This window comes from Felis catus, chromosome C1 (genome assembly GCF_018350175.1).
Source record: "Felis catus isolate Fca126 chromosome C1, F.catus_Fca126_mat1.0, whole genome shotgun sequence".
Lineage (NCBI taxonomy): Eukaryota > Metazoa > Chordata > Mammalia > Carnivora > Felidae > Felis > Felis catus.
In genome coordinates this window covers 126,860,376-126,884,021 of record NC_058375.1, presented here as the reverse complement: position 1 = coordinate 126,884,021, position 23,646 = coordinate 126,860,376, and the positions used below count along the sequence as shown (strand labels likewise).

Here is a 23,646-nt window from a genome sequence, read left to right as displayed (position 1 = left end):
TCTTTTTTACTTTTGAACACCTATTTTTCACATATTTTCACATTTTTCTGGATTTATCCTTCAAGTATTTTCTCTTTTCTGTGCCTGTACATTTACTTAATTCTTTGCTCTGTGTTTTGAGATAATCCTTGCACTTCATCTCCCAGTCTACTTAAATAGGTGTCAGTAATGATTTTTCTTTTTTTATGCATGTGCTCATTTTAATTTGAAAATTGTGACCTTAAGTTTTATGGTGTGTGTGTGTGATACATTAGAATTTACTTAAGTGCTCTAACAGTTGTTGTACAGGTGTTTATCTTTTCTGGCACTTCTTTCAGTAGATACATGTTCTAATTATTCAGCCTTACTCTGCTCTTTCAAATGTTTGGGCCTCTCATGTTATCAGTTGTTTTTATATGATGGAAAATCATAGAAATCATGTCTGGAAATCATGTTTGCTTGCTGAACTGTTCTTAACAGCAGGAATCCCAGCAGTCAGAGTAGATATAGTACCTAAAGTTTAAGGATGGTTAGCCTTCTAGAGATACCTAAAGGAAGCCTGATGTTCTCTAATGTACTCAACTGCCCTAGTTCCAAAGTAGGGAATACCCTTCTGTCTCATGATAGGAAAATATAGCATATTCCAAGAGATTGGAAGTAATCTTAGCATTGGGGTCTTCAGATACCTACATGCAAAGTTATTTCAGTGATGTTTCTTTTCAGTTAGCCCCAACGGGACAATGTAACTGCAAACCAGTTTAAGCTGATGTTACTCCACTAGGGCCTTAAGACGTCTCAGCAAGATGCTTAACTTTAGAAAGTTCAGGAACTTGGTGTTGGACATAGGGAAGAATAGGCCACAGTCAAGTTGTCATGTTTCAGAATACTTTGTATCCTCACTCATTCCAATGACATTTACATTCTGATGATTCTCAAATTTATTGTATTTCCAGTCCCCTACTGTTCTCCTGATGCACATGTCCAGTTGCCTACTCAGCTGTTTGACTTGGCAGTCTAATGTATATCACAAAGGTTGCATGTCCAAATTGATCACACGACTGTCATTGTGAAACCTAATTTTTCCAAGTCTTTCTTACCTCGGTGAATGGCATTACCACCATTTTTTACAGTTAATTCTCAAGTCAGTATCTTAAGATTCATTCTTGACTTTTCTCTCTTATTTTTACATCCCCATCCCATTAACCCACAAATCGTATTGGCTGTACTTTCAAAATGAACCAAACTTCTCACCACTTCCACCTCTACCACTCATCTATACATTGTTGTGTCTCTCCTGGTCTTTTGCTGTTGCCTCCTGACTGCTCTCCATTCTTCTGCTCTTGCCCTCTACAGTTTATTCTCTATAAGCCAGAGTAATCTTTTAAAAAGGTAAAACAGTGCTTCCTTCTAAAGGATTCTAAGAAAATCCAAATGCCATCTAATTGCTTAGGTGGCTCTCCATGCCAGAAGGCTCTCCCAACTGCCTTCCAACCTTATTTTCACCATTTTCCTAATTTAGTGCACATTAGGCAGATTACCTTCCATGTTCCTTAATTACATCATAACCACCTTATCTCAAGGCCCTTGTACTTGCTGCTCACTTTGTACTTGCTGATCACATTGTTTCTCAAACAAATTTTCTCATGATTCCCTTACTTGTTAAATTTGTCTTACTTAAATCTGTCTTCATACTCTTATTATAGAGACTGTTCCCTACCATTCTATAGAATAGATCCTTTCCTACATGCCTGTTCCTTCTTACCCTGTTTCAGTTTTTTTTTTTCCTAGCACCTCTCACCACTTGAGCCATATGTGTATTTCATTGTCTTCTTCCAGTCACCCTCTATGAAGAAATGACTTTATAATTCAGTACCTATCCCTAGCACTTACTAGGTAGGTAGTAGATACTTCATAAATAATACATACTTCAAGTGACATCTTTACCAGATTTGAGTTTCATTTAATTTTTTCTAAATTTTTTTAATGTTTATTTTTGAGAGAGAGAGAGAGACAGAGTGTGAATGGGGGGAGGGGCAAAGAGAGAGGGAGACACAGAATCCGAAGCAGTCTCCAGGCTCTGAGCTGTCAGCATACAGCCTGACACAGGGCTCAAACTCAGGAAAGGCAAGATCATGACCTGAACCGAAGTCAGACACCTTACTGATTGAGCTACCCAGGTACCCCCAGTTTCATTTTAAAATGAAAAAGTAGGTATACATGTGAATCTTTCTGGAAATAAATCATGTTTTTCAAGTTATTGCTTTTTAGTTCTTTACTTTTTAGACTTATTTGCAAAACATGTAATAAACTTTACTTTTAAGTATGTTTTAAATTTCAGTTCAAGTATTTGTATTTAATCTTTCTCTAAAAATACTTATTATGTAACCTGACTTTTTTTCTATGATCAAAATTCTATTTTGCCTGTGACTTATTTTTTGATAGTGTATTCATTAATAAATTCCTAATTTGTTTTTTAAGTTAAAAGAAATCTTATAAAATTGCATAATGTTAAGCCACTGGGAATGAAGAAAGGAAAGAATAGAAATAGGGACTTTATTCCTTTCTAATTAGAATACTCCAGTGTTTTTAGGTTGCCTGTAAATCCTCTCAGTTAAGAGATTGGCTTTTCCCCATACGGTATACTCTCTGTTTCTAAGGGCCCCTCATGATCCTGACCATGCCTGCTTTTTGCTCTGCTTTTTCTTCTGCTTAAGATCTCAGCTTATGCCCCCATCCTTAATTTTCAGTGTATAGAATTTACGTCTATAGATGAATAAAAAAGAATAGAAAAACTTTAACCACATGATAGTAGAAACCAAAATTCAGCTTGAATATAGGCTGAGGCTATATAATATAGCATATAGAATCATAGGTGTAACATGCTAATATGTGGTTGAAGTTTATTTTCTTGTACTTTAATACAGCATTCTTCTAATCTATAGAGATTTATTGGTAAGAAGGGAAGTCGTTGGTACAATCACTTGCCATTTTGTTCTCATTTTTGAAGGGTCATTATAGCTGTCTCCCTGGGTGGGCAGTGGGGAACAACATTTCTGAATCTCTGATCCTCCCACATAACCATATGCCATTGGCAGCTGGAGAGTCTTATAAACACCTCTTTCTGGCTTAGTACTTTAAAATTTGTAACTCTTTAAAACTGTTCTGTGACAAGCTACTTAATCAAAACTTTTAAAATGGTTGGCTTTGTTAATGAGGATATTAACTTGGTTTTATTTTGATTTTTTTCCAGGTGTATGGTGGCTGACGAAGTAAGTGTTTTCATGATTTTTATGTCTTTTATAAAATTCCACAACCTATTTTTAGTGTCTACTATTTACCATGTGCTCTCTGTCTTTCCTTATGATTCTATGTCTTATTTCTAGAGAGGAGAGGGGACAGATACAGAAATAATGAGAAAATGAATGTGTTGTGTATATGTGTGGGTGCACACACTTGAAACATGTTAGGTGCATGCTTGAAACATTAGTATTAAAATCAGTAATCCAAAATTTTATGTTGTTGGCAGAGAAACCATGAGTGTGCTATAAAATTCAGCCCCAAGGAGCACCTGGGTAGCTTAGTCTGTTAAGCGTCCAACTCTTGATTTCAGCTTATGTCATGGTCTCACCGTTTGTGAGTTCAGGTTCCTCATCAGATTCTGGGCTCACAGCATGGAGCCTGCTTGGGATTCTCACTCTCTTTCTCTGCCCATTCCCTGCTTGCTTTCTCTTTCTCTCTCTCTCAAAACAAATAAGCAAAAACCTAAAAAATATTAAAGTAGTATTTTATTATCATTAAAATTCTAATTTTTATTCAATTTGAAAAATGTGTTGCTGTTTTCATGATGCCCTTAAGAGTAATAGCAAAACGTAAACATTTTAAAGATAATTATGAAGAAAACATACTGAATTTTTTAAAAATATAAGTGGAAATATAAAAGATTCTGCCAATTAACTGTCTTAGCTTTAGTTACATATAGACTCACCAATGGCTTATCTCCACATTCTCTTCTTTAGTAAAAAATGAATTACAGTGTAACGTGAACGTGAATACTATGCAGAACATGAATACTATGATACAGGTTTCATGGTATATGCCGATTTATAACTACCTAAGTTTTTAGTTTGAACTCTGTATTCTTTGGGCATTTGTTTAGATTAGATGTTATAGTTAGAAGCATAGTCATTGCCTGTGAAGAATTTCAACAATGTAAATGAAGGGACAGTACGTAGACATTTGGGAAACAACAGAAATTTCTATTTTGGAATAAGATGAATTCCAAAAGCATCTTCATAAATTAATAAATTTAAGCATCCAAAATGACTGACAGAAGCTCATGTTTTTAGTCCCTGAGTATGTTTTCATCAAACAGGAATATAAACTTGAAAACCTGAAAACTAGGCATAACCATTTTGCACAATATGTGTAAAATATATGTGCGATATATGTATGTATGTGTATGTGTGTCTCTGACTTTTTAAATAAACCAGTTTTATGTCCGTAGAGATTATATTATATCAGGTAACACCATCTTGATAATCTCCACCAGTGATTCAGAGGGAAAATCTCAGCATTTATGTTGTCATTGCTACCTTCTTCATTTTGGTGTCATAGAGACATCATAGAGATGTTTGAATGGGCCTTAAATGTATGAAATTGTTCATGGATTGATATAAACACTTGATCGAGTTGTTGGTGAACCTTCAGCCAGCAAGAATGTTTCATTATGCCATCTGCTTTTCCTCATCTCTTACTATTTATAGTTCCATAGCTCTTGTCACATGTTGAGTGACTTCGACACTTTTGCAGCAGCATTCTTATTTCTTAATTTAATGCATTTAAAAGAAGTATTTAATATTTCCTCAACGCTTAAAAAAGGACTCCACTTTTGTGTCTGTCATAGTTACTTCTCTTCTTTTACACCTATTTGACTTTACAAGGTTATTATGTTAAATCCTATCAATGAAGTTGATTATAAAAAAAGAATCCTCAGTGTGATGTGCATGTGTAAGATCACAGCTCACAACCTCTAATATCCTGTGTTAGCAGTAGAGTTGAAATGCCATTTTTATGGGATCTTACTAAGCTAGTGTGGATGAAACTTAGTAAATTAAAAGTGTTGAAGTAGAAAGAACTTGTATATATGTAAATTACATGAACTCTGCTTTGACCTTCATTCTGTTTCCTAATGCTGTTCTCCTTTTCTTGCTCTTATCACAAAATGGTAGTGAAGTCACAGAAGGAAATATAGTATATAATTTGGAGGTCAACCACCTTTTCTGACTTTTAAATTAAAAAGTATGTTTTGAAATGATGAATATTTGACTCATCAAATAGCTAAAAGCTTTAGGAAGGCAATTTTACATCTCTGTTATCGAACCTACTTTTGTTTAGATACTTGAATACCCACTTGGAGTATTGTGTAATTTAGCTGTCTACTGTGATCTTTCCTTCCTAGCTTTAGAAACAAATGACTTTCTTCAACTGGCATTACTCCCCCTTCTAGTATTTTTCCACTATTATCTTTTTTCTAATGTATTCATTTCTTGTGGACTTGTATAATCTATCTACTGTATATAAGGTAATCATTAACTTTAAATTGGAATGATAAGTTCTGTTTAATACTAAGTGATCATTGTGTATTTCAATTATAAGAATATATTTTAGATAACACAGCTGCACTATTTAATAAAATTAACTTTACAAATCTAGCTTAAGGTATTTTAATTACTTCCTATTTCCCCACCTCTTAGTTTAATGCAATTAAATATTGTTTCAAGAACTATGTAGTGAATATACAGAAACTCTTGCGAATTTGTATTCCATAAATAATGGAACTCAGGCCATAGTCTACAATCAGGCTGGTGCACTGTTATCTATCTTTTTTTTAATAATTTCTTGTGAACCACTTTGTCCTTATTCTTAAGTTGAAAATTATTGAAAGTCTTCATTCATGAAAAAATTGTAAATGTGAAAAATAGTTGCACATTAACACAAAGCAGGTAATTTAATAGGATGTACATGCAGGGGCGCCTGGGTGGCCCAGTCAGTTGAGCGTCTGACTTCGGCTCAGGTCATGATCTCATTGCTTGTGAGTTTGAGCCTCGTGTTGGACTCTGTGCTGACAGCTCAGAGCCTGAAGTCTGCTTTAGATTCTGTGTCCCTCTCTCACTCTGTCCCTCCCTCACCCATGCCATCTCTCTCTCTCTGTCTCTGTCTCTCTCTGTCTCTCTCTCTCTCTCTCAGGAATAAATAAAACATTAAAAAATAATAATAATTTTTAAAAAATAGGATATACATGCAGAAAAATATTCAAGCTACACATTTCCTACCCTATTTGTCAAGTATTTAAAGACTGTTCTCTATAGAAATTTAGTAATTAGAAATTTTTACAATGTTCATTTTTACTTAAGATGGGATTAATATCCTGGATTTATACAATAGCCTAAAAGTGTTTCATAATGGACAAAAGTTTCAGTACATAGATTCTGTCTTTACTTGTCTACAGTATCTATTATCAAAGCCAGAAAATTCCTACTTATTTTGGTAATATTTTTTTGTTGTTGTTGGAACTCTATTTCAGTCCTGCATCCCCAGCGTGCACGTGTACACACACACACACACACACACACACACACACACATACATGCTTTTTAAAAATTTCCTTCTTCCCGTTACTTCAGAAAACATTTGGGAGGATGTATACCAAATAAAGTATCATTTACTTCCTTTTCAAAAGAAAAGGAAACCATTTGTTAAGGCTGAACTACTTGTTTTACCTTACTTTGTGGCTATTTTGGAGCATATTAATAAATAAATACTTGGAAAAAGGGCCCCGTAGTCATCATTATCAATGCTTTTTTGGCCAAGGTGCTTCTCTGCAAGAGGAGTGGGGAGAGACTTTGGGACCTGTTGTTTCAAAGGTAGAAGAATTTCTGCTGGCTGAAGTTCGAAAACATTTGTCTGTTTCTCTTCAGGCAGAAATGTGTTGGTGTGTAGAAACAGTGACGGACCCCTTTGGAAGGTTATTTTAGCTCAGAAGACCTTAAAATTGGTGTTATGATATGCACTCTGCTAATATTAACTTTATAGGTTTGAGGACTAAGAAATCAAAATAGACATGAAGAATTTTAGTTTTCCTTTTCTATAAGCCTACCTACATTTGACGAAGTAAGCTGAGATGGCAGTTTTGATTCCATTGGTATCTATAAATCTTAGTTTTCATTTACCAGTTCCAAGCTGAATTACACTGTCTCCTTGAGCTCTTCCTGTATTGTTGATGCATTTTTGTTGAATGAATGAACTGGTTAAAGGGTTAGCACTTAACTAACTCTATGTGCCAGGTTGTGTTCTAGTGCTTTACGTATATTAATTTAGTTCATTCTGACAACAACCCTATGAGGTGGGGTAATGGTATTAGTATTATTACTATTACTATTATTATTCTCCTTATATAGATGAGAAAGCTGAGGCACAGAGAAGTTAAGCAAATTGCCCAAGAATTTTTAGCCAGTATGTGCTAGGACCTGAAATATTTGACCTTAAGTAATCCAGCCACCAAGTCTATCAATTACTATTCTGTACAGAATGTCTAGGTGCCAGACTTTGTATATTTAGAAACAGGATTCTTGAGGTCAGAAGAATCTTCAGAATACAAGGGCTCAAGTGAATGAAGTTGAATATTAGAATGATGGTGATAGCCTAAAAATTTTGTGCTGGTGAGACTGTATGTATTCCTTTAAAAAGGTATTATTTGCCTGTTTGCTTCCTTATTTCTAAGGCTACCTTATTATTTTTTTATGTCCTTTTTTGAAAATAATTTTTTAGTTTAGATTTTTAGAATTGTTTAGGTTTTAAATACAGAATTAATGGGGCGCCTGGGTGGCACAGTCGGTTAAGTGTCCAACTTCAGCCAGGTCACGATCTCGTGGTCCATGAGTTCGAGCCCCGCGTCGGGCTCTGCACTGATGGCTCAGAGCCTGGAGCCTGTTTCCGATTCTGTGTCTCCCTCTCTCTCTGCCCCTCCCCTGTTCACGCTCTGTCTCTCTGTTTCAAAAATAAATAAATGTTTAAAAAAAATTTTTTTTTTAAATACAGAATTATTATAAAGATAGTACAGAGATTTCTTGTATACCCCATATCCAATCCCCTATTATTGTCTTAGATTAGTGTGGTATATGTGTCTTAGTTAATGGACCAATATTCATGTGTTATGATTAACTAAAGACCATACTTCTCTTTAAAAAGTAAGTTTGGAGAGAAGATGGCATCGGAGGATGCGGGGCTCACCTCGTCCTGCTGATCACTTAGATTCCACCCACATCTGCCTAAATAACCCAGAAAACCACCAAAGACTAGCAGAACAGACTCCCTGGAGCCAAGCATAGACAAGAGGCCCACGGAAGAGGGTAGGAAGGGCGGAGAGGCTGTGCGTGCTACACGGACTGGAGGGAGGGAGCCAGGCGGTGGAGGGGTAACCTGCCCGGCAATGCAGAGCCCCCGAGTCTGGCTTGCAAATGTGGAGGGGCTGGACTGTGTGAGTTCTGGTAGTCAGCGGGACTTAACATCTGGAATGTTACAAGTCAACAGCTCTGCTCTCGGAGAGCGGAGAGGGCAAGAGGAAACCAGGAGGGAGAATTGCTGAGACCTGGAAGACAGAGCTAAGCAGGGGAACAAAGGTGCTGGCAAGCACCATAACTCTCTCCTATCCCTCAGCCAAAATCACAAAAGGAACCAGTTCCCGTCACCAAACTTGCTTGCAACACACACACACCCAACCTGTGCTTCTGTGGATCCATCCCTCCGAAGGGTCTGCCTGCCTCCCTCCAGGTGCTGCAGGGCCCCTCCCTCAGGGGATCACCACGGCAAAGCGAGGTAAGCCTTCCCTTCCCGCCCCTGTGCACCTTGCGGATCCACCCCTGCACCCTCACTAATACGCCAGATCCCATGAAAGCAGCACCACAAGCCTGACAGTGTGCAAGTAGCCCAGACAGGGGCCACACCACTCCACAGTGAGTCCTGTCCCTGGGAGAGGGGAAGATAAGGTACGCAGCAGTCTGACTGTGGCCCCAGTGGTGGGCTGGGGGCAGACATCAGGTCTGAGTGAGGCCCCGCCCACCAACACAAGTTATTCCAGACAGCACAGGGGAAGTGCCCTGCAGTTCTGCGCCACTCTAGGGACTACCCAAAATGATGAAACGGAAGAATTCTCCTCAAAAGAAACTCCAGGAAGTAGTGACAGCTAACGAATTGATCAAAAACGATTTAAGCAATATAACGGAACAAGAATTTAGAATAATAGTCATAAAATTAATCACTGGGCTTGAAAAAAGTATAGAGGACAGCAGCAGAGATCTATTGCTACAGAGATGAGGAGACTAAGAAACAGTCATGAGGAGCTAAAAAATGCTATAAATGAGGTGCAAAGTCAAATGGAGGCGACCACAGCTTGGATTCAAGAGACAGAGGAGAGAATAGATGAATTAGAAGATAAAATTATGGAAAAAGAGGAAGCTGAGAAAAAGAGATAAAAACCGGAAGTATGAGGGGAGAATTAGAGAACTAAGTGATGCAATGAAACGTAACAATATCCGTATCATAGGAATTCCAGAAGAGGAAGAGACAAAGGGGCTGAAGGTGTACTTGAAGAAATGATAGCTGAGACCTTCGCTGATCTGGGGAAGGAAAAAGGCATTGAAATCCAAGAGGCACAGAGAACTCCCTTCAGACGTAACTTGAATCGACCTTCTGCACGACATATCATAGTGAAACTGGCAAAATACAAGGATAAAGAGAAAATTCTGAAGGCAGCTAGGGATAAACACGCTCTAACATACAGAGGGAGACCAATAAGACTAGTGGCAGATCTATCTACTGAAACTTGGCAGGCCAGAACGGAATGGCAGGAAATCTTCAGTGTGATGAACAGAAAAAATATGCAGCCGAGAATCCTTTATCCAGCAAGTCTGTCATTCAGAAGAGAAGGAGAGATAAAGGTCTTCCGAAACAAACAAAAACTGAAAGAATTCATCACCGCTAAACCAGCCCTACAAGAGATCTTAAGGGGGATTCTGTGAGTGAAATGTTGCAAGGACCACAAAGTACAAGAGACATCACTGCAAGCCTGAAACCTACAGACATCACAGTGACTCTAAACATCACAGTGACTTTCTATGATAACACTGAATGTAAATGGACTAAACGCTCCAACCAAAAGACATAGGGAATCAGAATGGAAACAAAACAAAACAAAACAAGACCCATCTATTTGCTGTCTACAAGAGACTCATTTTAGACCTGAGGACACCTTCAGATTGAGAGTGAAGGGATGGAGAACTATCTATCATGCTACTGGAAGTCAAAAGAAAGCTGGAGTAGCCATATTTATATCAGACAAACTAGACTTTTAAATTAAAGGCTGTAACCAGAGATGAAGAAGGGCATTATATAATAATTACAGGGACTATCCATCAGGAAGAGCTAACAATTATAAATGTCTGTGTGCCAAATACGGGAGCCCCCAAATATATAAAACAATTAATCACGAACGTAAGCAACCTTATTGGTAAGAATGTGGTAATTGCAGGGGACGTCAATACCCACTTACAACAATGGATAGATCATCTAGACACATGATCAAGAAAGAAACAAGGGCCCTGAATGAGACATTGGATCAGATGGACTTGACAGATATATTTAGAACTCTGCATCCCAAAGCAACAGAATATACTTTCTTCTCGAGTGCACATGGAACATTTTCCAAGATAGATCACATACTGGGTCACAAAACAGCTCTTCATAGGTATAAAAGAATTGAGATCATACCATGCACACTTTGAGACCACAATGCTATGAAACCTGAAATCAACCACAGGAAAAAGTCTGGAAAACCTCCAAAAGCATGGAGGTTAAAGAACACCCTACTAAAGAATGAATGGGTCAACCAGGCAATTAGAGAAGACATTAAAAAATATATGGAAACAAATGAAAATGAAAATGCAACAATCCAAACGCTTTGGGATGCAGTGAAGGCAGTCCTGAGAGGAAAATACATTGCAATCCAGGCCTATCTCAAGAAACAAGAAAAATCCCAAATACAGAATCTAACAGCACACCTAAAAGTGATAGAAGCAGAACAGCAAAGACACTCCAAACCCAGCAGAAGAAGAGAAATAATAAAGATGAGAGCAGAAAAAAACAATATAGAATCTAAAAAAACTGTAGAGCAGATCCATGAAACCAAGAGTTGGTTGTTTGAAAAAATAAACAAAATTGATAAACCTCTAGCCAGGCTTCTCGAAAAGAAAAGGGAGAGGACCCAAGTAGATAAAATCATGAATGCAAATGGAATTATTACAACCAGTCCCTCAGAAATACAAGCAATTATCAGGGAATATATGAAAAATTATATGCCAACAAACTGGACAACCCGGAAGAAATGGACGAATTCCTAAGCACCCATACCCTTCCAAAACTCAAACAGGAAGTAGTAGAAAACTTGAACAGACCCATAACCAGTGAAGAAATTGAATCAGTTATCAAAAATCTCCCAACAAATAAGAATCCAGGACCAGATGGCTTCCCTGGGGAATTCTAGCAGACATTTAAAGCAGAGATAAGACCTATCCTTCTCAAGCTGTTCCAAAAAATAGAAAGGGAAGGAAAACTTCCAGACTCATTCTATGAAGCCAGCATTACTTTGATTCCTAAACCAGACAGAGACCCAGTAAAAACAAGAGAACTACAGGCCAATATCCCTGATGTATATGGACACAAAAATTCTCAATAAGATACTACCACATGGAATTCAACAGCATATAAAAAGAATTATTCACCATGATCAAGTGGGATTCATTCCTGGGTTGCAGGGCTGTTTCAACATTCACAAATCAATCAACGTGAATCATCACATTAATAAAAGAAAAGATAAGAACCATATGATCCTGTCATCCGAGGCAGAAACAACATTTGACAAAATTCAGCATCCTTTCTTAATAAAAACCCTTGGGAAAGTCAAGATAGAAGGAACATACTTAAACATCATAAAAGCCATTTATGAAAAGCCCACAGCGAATATCATCCTCAATGGGGAAAAACTGAGAGCTTTCCCCCTGAGATCAGGAACATGACAGGGATGTCCACTCTCATGGCTGTTGTTTAACATAGTGTTGGAAGTGCCAACATCAGCAATCAGACAACAAAAGGAAATCAAAGGCATCAAAATTGGCAATGATGAAGTCAAGTTTTCACTTTTTGCAGATGACATGATATTATACCTGGAAAACCTGATAGACTCCACCAAAAGTCTGCTAGAACTGATACATGTATTCAGCAAAGTTGCAGGATACAAAATCAATGTACAGAAATCAGTTGCATTCTTATACACTAATAATGAAGCAACAGAAAGACAAATAAAGAAACTGATCCCATTCACAATTGCACGAAGAAGCATGAAATACCAAGGAATAAACCTAACCAAAGATGTAAGAGATCTGTATGCTGAAAACTATAGAAAACTTATAAAGTAAATTGACGAAGATACAAAGATATGGAAAAATATTCCATCCTCATGGATTGGAAAAATAAATATTGTTAAAATGTCAATACTACCCAAAGCAATCTACACATTCAATGCAACCCAATCAAAATTGCACCAGCATTCTTCTCGAAGCTAGAACAAGCAATCCTAAAATTCATATGGAACCACAAAAGGCCCCGAATAGCCAAAGGAATTTTGAAGAAGAAGACCAAAGCAGGAGGCATCACAATCCCAGACTTTAGCCTCTACTACAAAGCTGTCATCATCAAGACAGCATGGTATTGGCACAAAAACAGACACATAGACCAATGGAATAGAATAGAAACCCCAGAATTAGACCGACAAAAGTATGGCCAACTAATCTTTGACAAAGCAGGAAAGAATATCCAGTGGAAAAAAGACAGTCTCTTTAACAAATGGTGCTGGGAGAACTGGACAGCAACCTGCAGAAGGATAAAACTAGACCATTTTCTCTTACCATTCACAAAAATAAACTGAAAATGGTAAAGGACCTGAATGTGAGACAGGAAACCATCAAAACCCTAGAGGAGAAAGCAGGAAAAGACCGCTCTGACCTCAGCCGCAGCAATTTCTTACTTGACACATCCCCAAAGGCAAGGGAATGAAAAGCAAAAATGAACTATTGGGACCTTATGAAGATAAAAAGCTTTTGCACTGCAAAGGAAACAACCAACAAAACTAAAAGCAACCAATGGAATGGGAAAAGATATTTGCAAATGACATATCGGACAAAGGGCTAGTCTCCAAAGTCTATAAAGAGCTCACCAAACTCCACACCCGAGAAACAAATAATCCAGTGAAGAAATGGGCAGAAAACATGAATAGACACTTCTCTAAAGAAGACATCCGGATGGCCAACAGGCACATGAAAAGATGCTCAATGTCACTCCTCATCAGGGAAATACAAATCAAAACCACACTCAGATACCACCTCACGCCAGTCAGAGTGGCCAAAATGATCAATCAGGAGACTATAGATGCTGGCAAGGATGTGGAGAAATGGAAACCCCCTTGCACTGTTGGTGGGAATGCAAACTGGTGCAGCTGCTCTGGAAAACAGTGGTGACGTTCCTCACAAAATTAAAAATAGATCTACCCTACGATCCAGCAGTTGTACTGCTAGGAATTTACCCAAGGGATATAGGAGTGCTGATGCATAGGGGCACTTGTATCCCAATGTTTATAGCAGCACTTTCAACAATAGCCAAATTATGGAAAGAGCCTAAATGTCCATCAACTGACGAATGGATAAAGAAATTGTGTTTATATACACAATGGAATACTATGTAGCAATGAGAAAGAATGAAATATGGCCTTTTGAAGCAACGTGGTTGGAACTGGAGGGTGTTATGCTAAGTGAAATAAGTCGTACAAAGAGAGATAGCATATGTTTTTACTGTTAAGTGGATCCTGAGAAACTTACCAGAAGACCATGGGGGAGAGGAAGGGAAAAAAAAAAAGAGGTTAGAGAGGGAGGGAGCCAAAACATAAGGGACTCTTAAAAACTGAGAACAAACTGAGGGTTGATGGGGCGTGGCAGGGAGGTGAGGGTGGGTGATGGGTTTTGAGGAGGGTACCTGTTGGGATTAACACTGGGTGTTGTATGGAAACCAATTTGACAATAAATTTTGTGTGTGTGTATATATATATATATATATATATATATATATATATATATATATATATAAGACCATACTTAGGTTTCTACAGTTTTTCTCTAATGTTCTTTTTCTGTTCCCGGATTTCATCCAGATACACATTGCATTTAGTAGTCATGTCTCTTTAGGCATCTGTTGTTTTTGTCAGTTTCTGAGACTTTTCTTGTTTTTGAAGTCCTTTACAGTTTTATAATTAATGGTGCAGTATTTTATGGAATGACCCGTAATTGGCATTTGTCTGCTATTTTCCTCATGATCACACTAGGGTAATGTGTTTTGGGGAGGACGACCACAGAGATAGGGCTATTGTCATCATGTTAGCCTAAGGGTACGTACCGTCACTGTGAATTTTCACTATAGATCACCTGTCTTCATACAGTTTGTCATATTTCTCCACTGTAAAGTTATGATTTTTTTCCTCCCTTTCCATACTATATTTTTTGAAAGAAAGTAACTATATGCAGCCCATAATTAAGGAACAGTGAGTTATACTTTATTTCCTTAAAGGCAGAGTAAATTTGGAATTCATTCATTCATGCATTCATTTTATCATTCTTTACATCAATATGGACTCCTAGATATTCATTTTTATGTTTTGGGTTATTACCCAATACTATTTTATGTTTTTCTTGTTGCTCAAATTCTTTCTTGGTCAGAGGGATCTCTTTAATTCACTCCTGTGTCCTTTTGACAAACCTCCTTCCTTGTGAGATGTTTTGTTTGGAGTTGCGTTTTCTTGGAGAGTTTTCTTTTATATTTTGAATATTTTCTTACTTTCTAGTACTACAAGATACTCCAGGCTCATCTCATATATTTCTTGCACTAGTCCCCATATCAGCCATTTCTCCAAGAAATCCTGGTTTCTTGTTATTGATGTTATATCCAGGATCTAGGGACTGGTGTATTCATATCTACTGGGGTGTCATTTCTTCTGGATCCTCTTAGCTGATAGAGCAAGGAGAAGTGTGTGTATGTATGTGTATACACACATACATACAAATATTTATAACTATATGTATATGTAACCATCCGTACCTGTAATTAAGCTAAACACCAGGTCACTCTTACGTCTCCACCTCTAACTGGTGACCACATGGATCATTCTTACCTCTGCCCCTTGACCTTGTGTAACGCCCAACTCCATCAGTGAGTGTCTTGGCTCCTCCCATCTGTCATCCGTTTACTTAATCGTTCAATTCCAGTACATAGGTATGGTGATTTCAGTGTCGTTAACCTGTACACTGTGAGAAAGAAAATTGTCAACTAGAGTACAATGCTTATGTACAGTTCCTTTTGCATTTATTCTTACAGATTCCACTCACTTCTAATATTACTTAGCATCTTATTCCTCTTTCTTCAGGGAGGATTGTTTCATATATTTATAATACATTTTAAATTCTTTGATCACATTCTACATTCCATCATGGTATCTCGTGACCAACTAACTTATATTTTAATTATTTGTAGACATTGAAGTTTACCCTTTGTAATATAAAGTTCTGTGGATTTTCACAAATGTTTGATGGCTTGTATTCACCATTACAGTACCATACAGAATAGTTGTACTGCCTTAGACAGTACCCTGCACTTCATTTACTTAATCCCCCCAAGTCAATACCTCAGACAACCACGCATATGTTTAACGACTATTGTTTTGCTTTTTTTAGAATGTCATATAATTGGAAGGACACAGTTCTGCTTTTTCAGACCGGCTTTTCTCACTTAGCCATATGCATTTAAGATTCATCCTTGTCTTTTTGTGGCTTGATAGGTTTTTCTTTTTATGATAGTAATATTTCATTATATAGATGTATACAGTTTTATCATCAAGATAAAGAGATATCTTAGCTGCCTCCAGTCTTTGACAATGATGAATAAAGCTGCTGTTACTGTTAACATACAGGTTTTTGTTTAGATGAGTTTTTAAATCAGTTGGGTAGTTATCTAGGGGTGCACTTGTTGGATTATATAGTATGTTAGTTTCCTAGAGCTGCCGTAAGGAAGTATCACAAGCTCTTTGGCTTAATACAACAGAAATTTATTCTTCTCACAGTTCTGAAATCAATATGTTAGGAGGCTTTGTTCTTTCTGAGGGCTGTGAGGGAGAATATGTGTGGTGCCTCTTTTCTAGCTTCAGATGATGGTCCACAATCCTTGGTGTTTCTGGGCCTATAGATCCATCACTTCAATCCCTACCTATGCTGTTCTTCCTATTTGTCTGTGTCTCTTTTCCTTTTATAAGGATACTGGTCAGATTGGATTGGATTAAAGGCTCACTGTACTCCAATATGACATCATCTTATCTAATTGCATGTCCAGTGACCCTATATCCAAATGTCACATCCAGATGTACTGGGGTGTTAGGACTTCAGTGTATCTTTTGTGGGAAACACAGAAAAGGAGAGAGAGAGAGAGACAGAGAGAAACAGAGAGAGAGAGAGACAGAGAGAGAGACAGAGAGAGAGAGAGAGAGACAGAGAGAAAATCCCAAGCAGGCTTCATTCTCAGGGCAGAGCCTGACATGGGGCTCAGTCTCATGATCACAAGATCACATCCTGAGTCAATATCAAGAGTCAAACACTTAATCAGGTGAGCCACCCAAGCGCCCCCCATTTTGTATTTCTACTAAGAATGAATGCTAGTAGAATGCTAGCAGTAACTTGCCTAACAAGAGCATTCTAAAAGTATTGTCAAGTTAAAATTTTTTTTTTTTAATTTTAGCCATTCTATTGGGTGTAGTAGTGTCTCCTTTTTGTTTTAACTTGTGATTCTCTAATGACATGATGTTAAGCATCCTTTCATATATCTACATGCCCTCTCTATATTTTTTGTTGGTGCAATCTCCTTTCAGTTCTTTTCCCAATGAAAAAACTGTTTTTAATGTTTATTTTATTTTTGAGAGAGAGACAGAGCACAAGCAGGGGAGGGGCAGAGAGAGGCACAGCATCTGAAGCAGGCTCCATTATCTGAGCTGTCAGCACACAGCCCAACGTGGGGCTCAAACTCACAACTGTGAGATCATGACCTGAGCTGAAGTCGGATGCCTAACCGGCTGAGCCCCCCGGGGCGCCCCTCCTCATTTTTTTTAAAACTGGATTGTTTCTTTTCTGTTACTGAGTTTTAAAATATCTTTGTCTATTTTAAGTCCAAATCCCTTATCAGATTTGTGTTTTGCGAATATTTTCTCCCAATTTGTGACTTGTCTTTTCATTCTCTTAAAAATGTCTTTCACTGAGCATAAGCTTGTAACTTTAAGTCTAACTTGTCAATTTTTTTCTCATTGATTGTCCTTTTGGTTTTTTATCTCATTGCCAAATCCAACATCCCCTAGATGTTCTCCTATTTTACCTTCTAGGGGTTTAATACTTGAGAATCACACTTAGGTCTGTGATTCATTTTGAGTTAATATTTGTGAAGGGTTTAAGGTCTGAGTCTTAGATTCTTTTTTGTTGTTGTTCATTTGACTATGGGGTCCAGTGTTCCAGCACCATTTCTTGAAAAGAAGACTATCCTTTCTCCATTGGATTGCCTTTGCTTCTTTGCCAAAGGTCAGTTGACTTTATTTGTATGGGTCTATTTCTGGGCTCTCTCTTGTTCCACTGATAAGTATCTGTTAAACCACACCACGGCGTCTTGATTACTGTAACCTTATAATAATTCTTGAAATCAGGTAATATGAATCCCCAAATTTTATCTATCTTTTTGAGTACTCTGTTGGCTCTTCTGGGTCCTTTGCCTTTCCAATAAACTTTTGAATCAGTTTGTCATTCTCTAGAAAATAGCTTATTAGGATTTTGATTAGAATTGGATAAATTTATAGATCCAGTTTCAAGAAACTATAGATCTATAGATCAAATTTGGAAAAAACTTTAACAATGTTGAGTCTTCAGTCTCTGAACACAGAATATCTCTCCATTAATTTAGAATGTTTTTGATTTCTCACCGTTTTTTTAATTGATATATAATTGACATATAACATTATATTAGTTCCAGGTATATAACATAATATTCGATATTTGCCTATATTGAAAAACATCACCACAATAAGTCAACATCTATCACCATACATAATTAAAAAATTTTTTTTCTTGTGATGAGAACTTTTAAGATCTACTCTCTTGGCAACTTTCTAAAATGCAGTATAGTATTATTAACTATAGTCACCATGCTATAAATTATATCCCCATTACTTATGTATTTGATAACTGGAATTTTGTACTTTTGATTCCCTTTACCCATTTGCCAACCCCCAACACCCTCACCTCTGGGACCCACTAATCTCTTCTTTGTATGTATGACTTTAGTTGTTTTGTTTTGTTTTGTTTTGTTTAGAATCCACATATTAAGTGAGATCATATGGTTTTTGCTTTCCTCTGCCTAACTTATTTCACTCTGCATAATTCCCTCCAGATCTGTCCATATTGGTAATGCAAGATTTCCTTCTTTTTTTATGGCTGAATACTGTTCCACTGTGTGTGTGTGTGTGTGTGTGTGTGTGTGTGTGTGCACGTGTGCGTGTGTGTGTATACCATATTTTCTTTATTCATTGATGTATACTTTGCTTTCATGTCTTGACTATTGTAATTAATGCTCCAGTGAACAAGAAAGTGCATATATCTTTTCGAGTTAGTGCTTATGTTTCTTTGCATAAATAAACAGAAGTTGAATTGCTAGATCATGTAGTGTTCTGTTTTTAGTCTTTTGAGGAAGAAGCTTCATGCTGTTTTCCATGGAGGCTGCATCAGTATACATTCCCACCAGCAGGGCACAGCATTCTCTTTTTTCTATGTCTTCACCAGTACTATTTCTTATCTTTTTGATAATAGCCATTATTACAGGTGTGAGGTGATATCTCATTGTAGTTTTGATTTGCATTTTCCTGATGATTAGTGATGTGTGCCTTTTCATGTACTTCTTGCCCATCTATATGTCTTCTCTGGGAAAATGTTCAGATCCTCTGCCTAGATTTTAAGTGGTTTGTTTATTTGCTATTATGTTGTATGACTTCTTTATATATACAAAAATATATATATGAATATATATATTCATTTGGTGAATATATATATTCATATATATATATATATATATATATATATATATATATATCATATTGGACAGGATGATCTGAGTCTCAGTTTTCTTATATAAAGTAGGAAATAATACTTTTCCCATGAGATTATTTATGTAATCTTACTTATGTAAGAAACAGAAGAATATCTCTCAGATATTCCTTTATCGTTTTCTCCTATTCCTAAACACCATAACTTTTTATGCTGTGATATCTCTATATATGTTGTTCTTTTTATTTAGTTTTTCAATGTTTGTTTATTTTTGAGAGAGAGAGAGAGAATGGGGGAGGGGCAGACAGAGAGGGGGACAGAAGATCTGATGTGGGCTCTGCACTGACAGCAGCAAACCCCATGCAGGGCTTGCTCTCATGAACTGGAAGATCATGACCTCATTTGAAATCAGATGCTCAACCGACTGAGCCACCCAGGTGCCCCTACGTTGTTATTTTTCGGATGAATGCCTTTCCTTCTGTATTCCACTCTCTCCCCAACATCATCTAATAAAATCACTATTCAAAGCACTATTCAGATATCTTTTCTTTTGTATCCATCCGTGTTGCCTCTTGTTTCATCTTTGCTTTTACTTCTGTGGTTTCAAATTTTTATCATTTTTTATTTTTGAGAGACAGAGGCCAAGTAGGGGGGATAGAGAGAGAAGGAAACACAGAATCTAAAGCAGGATCCAGGCTCTGACCTGTTAGCGCAAAGCCTCACATGGGGCTCAAACCCACAAACCTGAGATCATGACATGAGCTGAAGTCCTACACTTAACTGAGCCACCCAGGTGCCCCACTTCTACTGTGGTTTGAATTATGTTCTGTACTCGTCTATTTCTTGCCCATAGATGGGAACTCCTAGTATTCAAGCCATGTTTACCTAATAGTATCTGAGGAATAGATTTCTTATTAATGCTGAATGAATGAATGAATGAATGAGAAAGATAACTTCTTTTGTCTTATTAATGATTTTATTGTCATTGACTTAAAACCATTAGAACTCATCAAGAAATAGCTTTTTATTTGGACAAGAGAGATATCTTGTCCACCAGTCACCACTACTTGAAATCAGGTCCACAGCCTACTGCTATCCACTTTCCCTTATTCTAGGCATGGAGGTAACTTAGTAACTTAGAGTGGGTTTTGGGTTTGGAGATCTTTTAAAACACTTTATTAAAATATCTAGCATACAGTCTTTTTGCTTTCCTTTAAGTCATCCTTTTGTCTGAAATTTTTTGTCTAGAACACTAGCAAAGTACGAATGCAATTGGTTGCATTTTTAGTTTTAAAAAAGTTTACCCTGATTTCTTTGGAACCTGATGTAATTTTGTTCAGGCCTCTTGCTGTTTCATACAGCTGGGTTATTACAATGTTCTCTCAATCATCTTGTAAAAATTCAAATTGAAAAGCAGAGGTGACAGCAATGGTGAAATAGAATCATACACAAATTCTCTTTCAGAATTTAATGTTTACAATTAACATAAGCATTTGAAAGGCACTGCTTCCATTATCTAACCTTAAGGCATCATTATTGTACATCAACACTTCCAAGTATATTCATTGCAAGGAACACATTGCAAACATTTCTGCCTCACCATTTTTTACTAAATGGAATGTTCTTAATGAATAGAAAATATTTAAAATCAGGACAAGCGGTTAAAATTATCACACCATAATCTGCTTTTCCTTTTCTAATAATGGGTTAAGTTCCACAGATTTTTAGAGCCCAAAATGCTACAGCTGCATGGGGAATTGAACAATAATTCTGAATATACATAAAAGCTCCAAAGTTATTTATTTTTTATTTAAAAAATGTTTTTAAGTTTTTAGTTTAATTCTTGTTAGTTAATATGGAGTATTATATTGTTTCAGGTATATGATGTAATACTTTAACACTTCCAGACGTTACCCTATGCTCATCACAAGTGCACTCCTAAATCCCCATCACCTAATAACCCCTCCCCTCTTATAACTATCAGTTTGTTCTCTATACTTAAGAGTCTGTTTCTTGATTTCTCTTTCTCTTATTTTTATCCCTTTACTTGTTTGCTTGATTTCTTAAATTCCACTTATGAGTGAAATCATATGGTATTTGCCTTTCTCTGACTGCTTTCACTTAGCATTATGTTCTATAGCTCTATCCATGTTGTTGCAAATGGGAAGATTTCATTCATATTTATGGCTGAGTAATACTCTGTTACATTTATATATAATTATTTTTACATACATATACACATACACATATACTACATCTTCTTTATCCATTCATCAATTAATAGATGCTCAAGCTGCTTCCATAATTTGGCTGTTGTAAATAATGCATGTACATAGGGGTACATGCATCCCTTTGAATTAGTGTTCTTGTATTCTTTGAGTAAATACTTAGTAGTGCAATTGCTGGATCATAAGGTAGTTCTATTTTTAACTTTTTGAGGAAACTCCATACTGTTTTCCACAGTGACTGCACCAGTTTTCATTCCCAACGGCAGTACAAGAGGGTGCTTTTTCTCCACATTCTTGCCAACACCTCCTGTTTCTTGTGTTGTTGATTTTGGCCATTCTGACACATGTGAGTGAGATGATACCTCATTGTAGTTTCGATTTGGGTTTCCCTGATGATAAGAGATGGTGAGCATCTTTTCATGTGTCTGTTGGCCATCTCTGTGTCTTCTTTGGAGAAATGTCTTTTCATGTCTTCTGCCCAGTTTTTAATTGGATTGTTTTTGGGGTGTTAAGTTTATATACTTTGGATACTAACTCCTTATCCAGTATATCATTTGCACATATCTTCTCCCATTCTGTAGGTTGCATTTTAGTTTTGTTGATTGTTTCCTTCCCTGTGCAAAAGCTTTTTATTTTCATGTTGTCCCAATAATGTATTTTTGCTTTTGTTTCCCTTGCCTCAAGAGACATACCTAGAAAAAAGTTGCTATGGTCAGGGTCAAAAAAATTACTGCCTGTGCTCTCCTCTATGATTTTTATGGTTTCAGGTCTCACATTCAGATCTTTAATCCATTTTGAGTTTTTTTTTTTTTAATGTTTATTTTTGAGAGAGAGAGACAGGGACAGAGTGCAAGCAGGGGAGGGACAGAGAGAGGGAGACACAGAATTTGAAGCAGGTTCCAGGCTCTGAGCTGTCAGCACAGAGCCTGATGCTCGAACTCACGAGCTCTGAGATCATACCTGAGCCAAAGTCGGGCGCTTAACCAACTGAGCCACCCAGGCGCCCTTGAGTTTATTTTTGTGTATAGTGTAGGAAAGTAGTTTACTTTCATTATTTTGCATGTTGCTATTCAGTTTTCCCGGCACCATTTGTTGAAGTAACTTTCTTTATCCCAGTGGATATTCTTTCCTGCTTTGTTGAAGATTAATTGACCATGATTGTGGGTTTATTTCTGGATTTGCTATTCTGTTGATCTGTGTGCCTATTTTTGTGCCAGTATCATACTCGTAATTACTATAGCTTTATAACATAAGTTGAAGTTCAGAATTATGATGCCTTCAGCTTTGCTTTTCATTTTCAAGATTGCTTTGACTATTTGGGATCTTTTGTGGTTCCATACAAATTTTAGAATTCTTTATTTTAGTTATGTGAATAATGCTATTGGTATTTTGATAGGCATTCCATTAAATAAATGTATGCATTGCTTTGGGTAGTGTACGCATTTTAAGAATCTTTGTTCATCCATTCCATGAGCATGGAATTTCTTTCCATTTCTTTGCATAGTCTTTAATTTTTTTCATCAGGGATTTATAGTTTTCAGAGTACAGGTCTTTAACCTGTTTAGTTAGGTTTATTCCTAAGTATCTTATTATTTTTGGTGCAGTTGTAAATGGAATTTTTTTTTCTCAATTTATCATTCTGCTGCTTCATCATTAGTATACAGAAATGCAAGAGATTTCTGTGTGGTAACTTTGTATCCTGTGACTTTACTGAATTTGTTTATTAATTTTAGCATTTTTTTTAGTGGAGTGTTTTGGCTTTTCTTCATCATGTCATGCCATCTGCAAATCATGTCATCTGTGAAATAGTGAAGGTTTTACTTCTTTCTTACCAATTTGGACGCCTTGGGTTTCTTTCTGTTATCCAATTGCTGTGAGTAAGACTTCCGCTACTATGTTGAATAGTAGGGAGAGTGGACATCAGTCTTGTTACTGACCTTAGGCAAAACCTCTTAGTTCTTCCCCATTGAGGATGATGTTAGCTGTGGGTTTTTCATATGTGGCTTTTATTATGTTGAGGTATGTTCCCTCTAAACTTTATTTGTGAAGGTTTTTAAAAAAAATTTTTTAATGTTTTATTTTTGAGAGCTAGAGGAAGGGGGTGGGGTGGGGCAGAGAGAGAAGGAGACACAGAATCTGAAGCAAGCTCCAGGCTTCAAGCT

General features: G+C 36.9%; 1 protein-coding gene across 7 annotated transcripts in view; it reads left to right on the top strand.

Moving 5' to 3' along the window:
- Positions 1-23,646, top strand: part of ZRANB3 (zinc finger RANBP2-type containing 3) — a 304,924-nt gene that overhangs the window by 126,678 nt on the left and 154,600 nt on the right. For all 7 annotated transcript variants that reach the window (XM_045034812.1, XM_045034811.1, XM_045034815.1 and 4 more), the window contains one exon: positions 3,230-3,248. In XM_045034812.1, the coding sequence (XP_044890747.1) occupies positions 3,230-3,248 (19 nt within the window). The remainder of the gene's footprint in view (positions 1-3,229; positions 3,249-23,646) is intronic.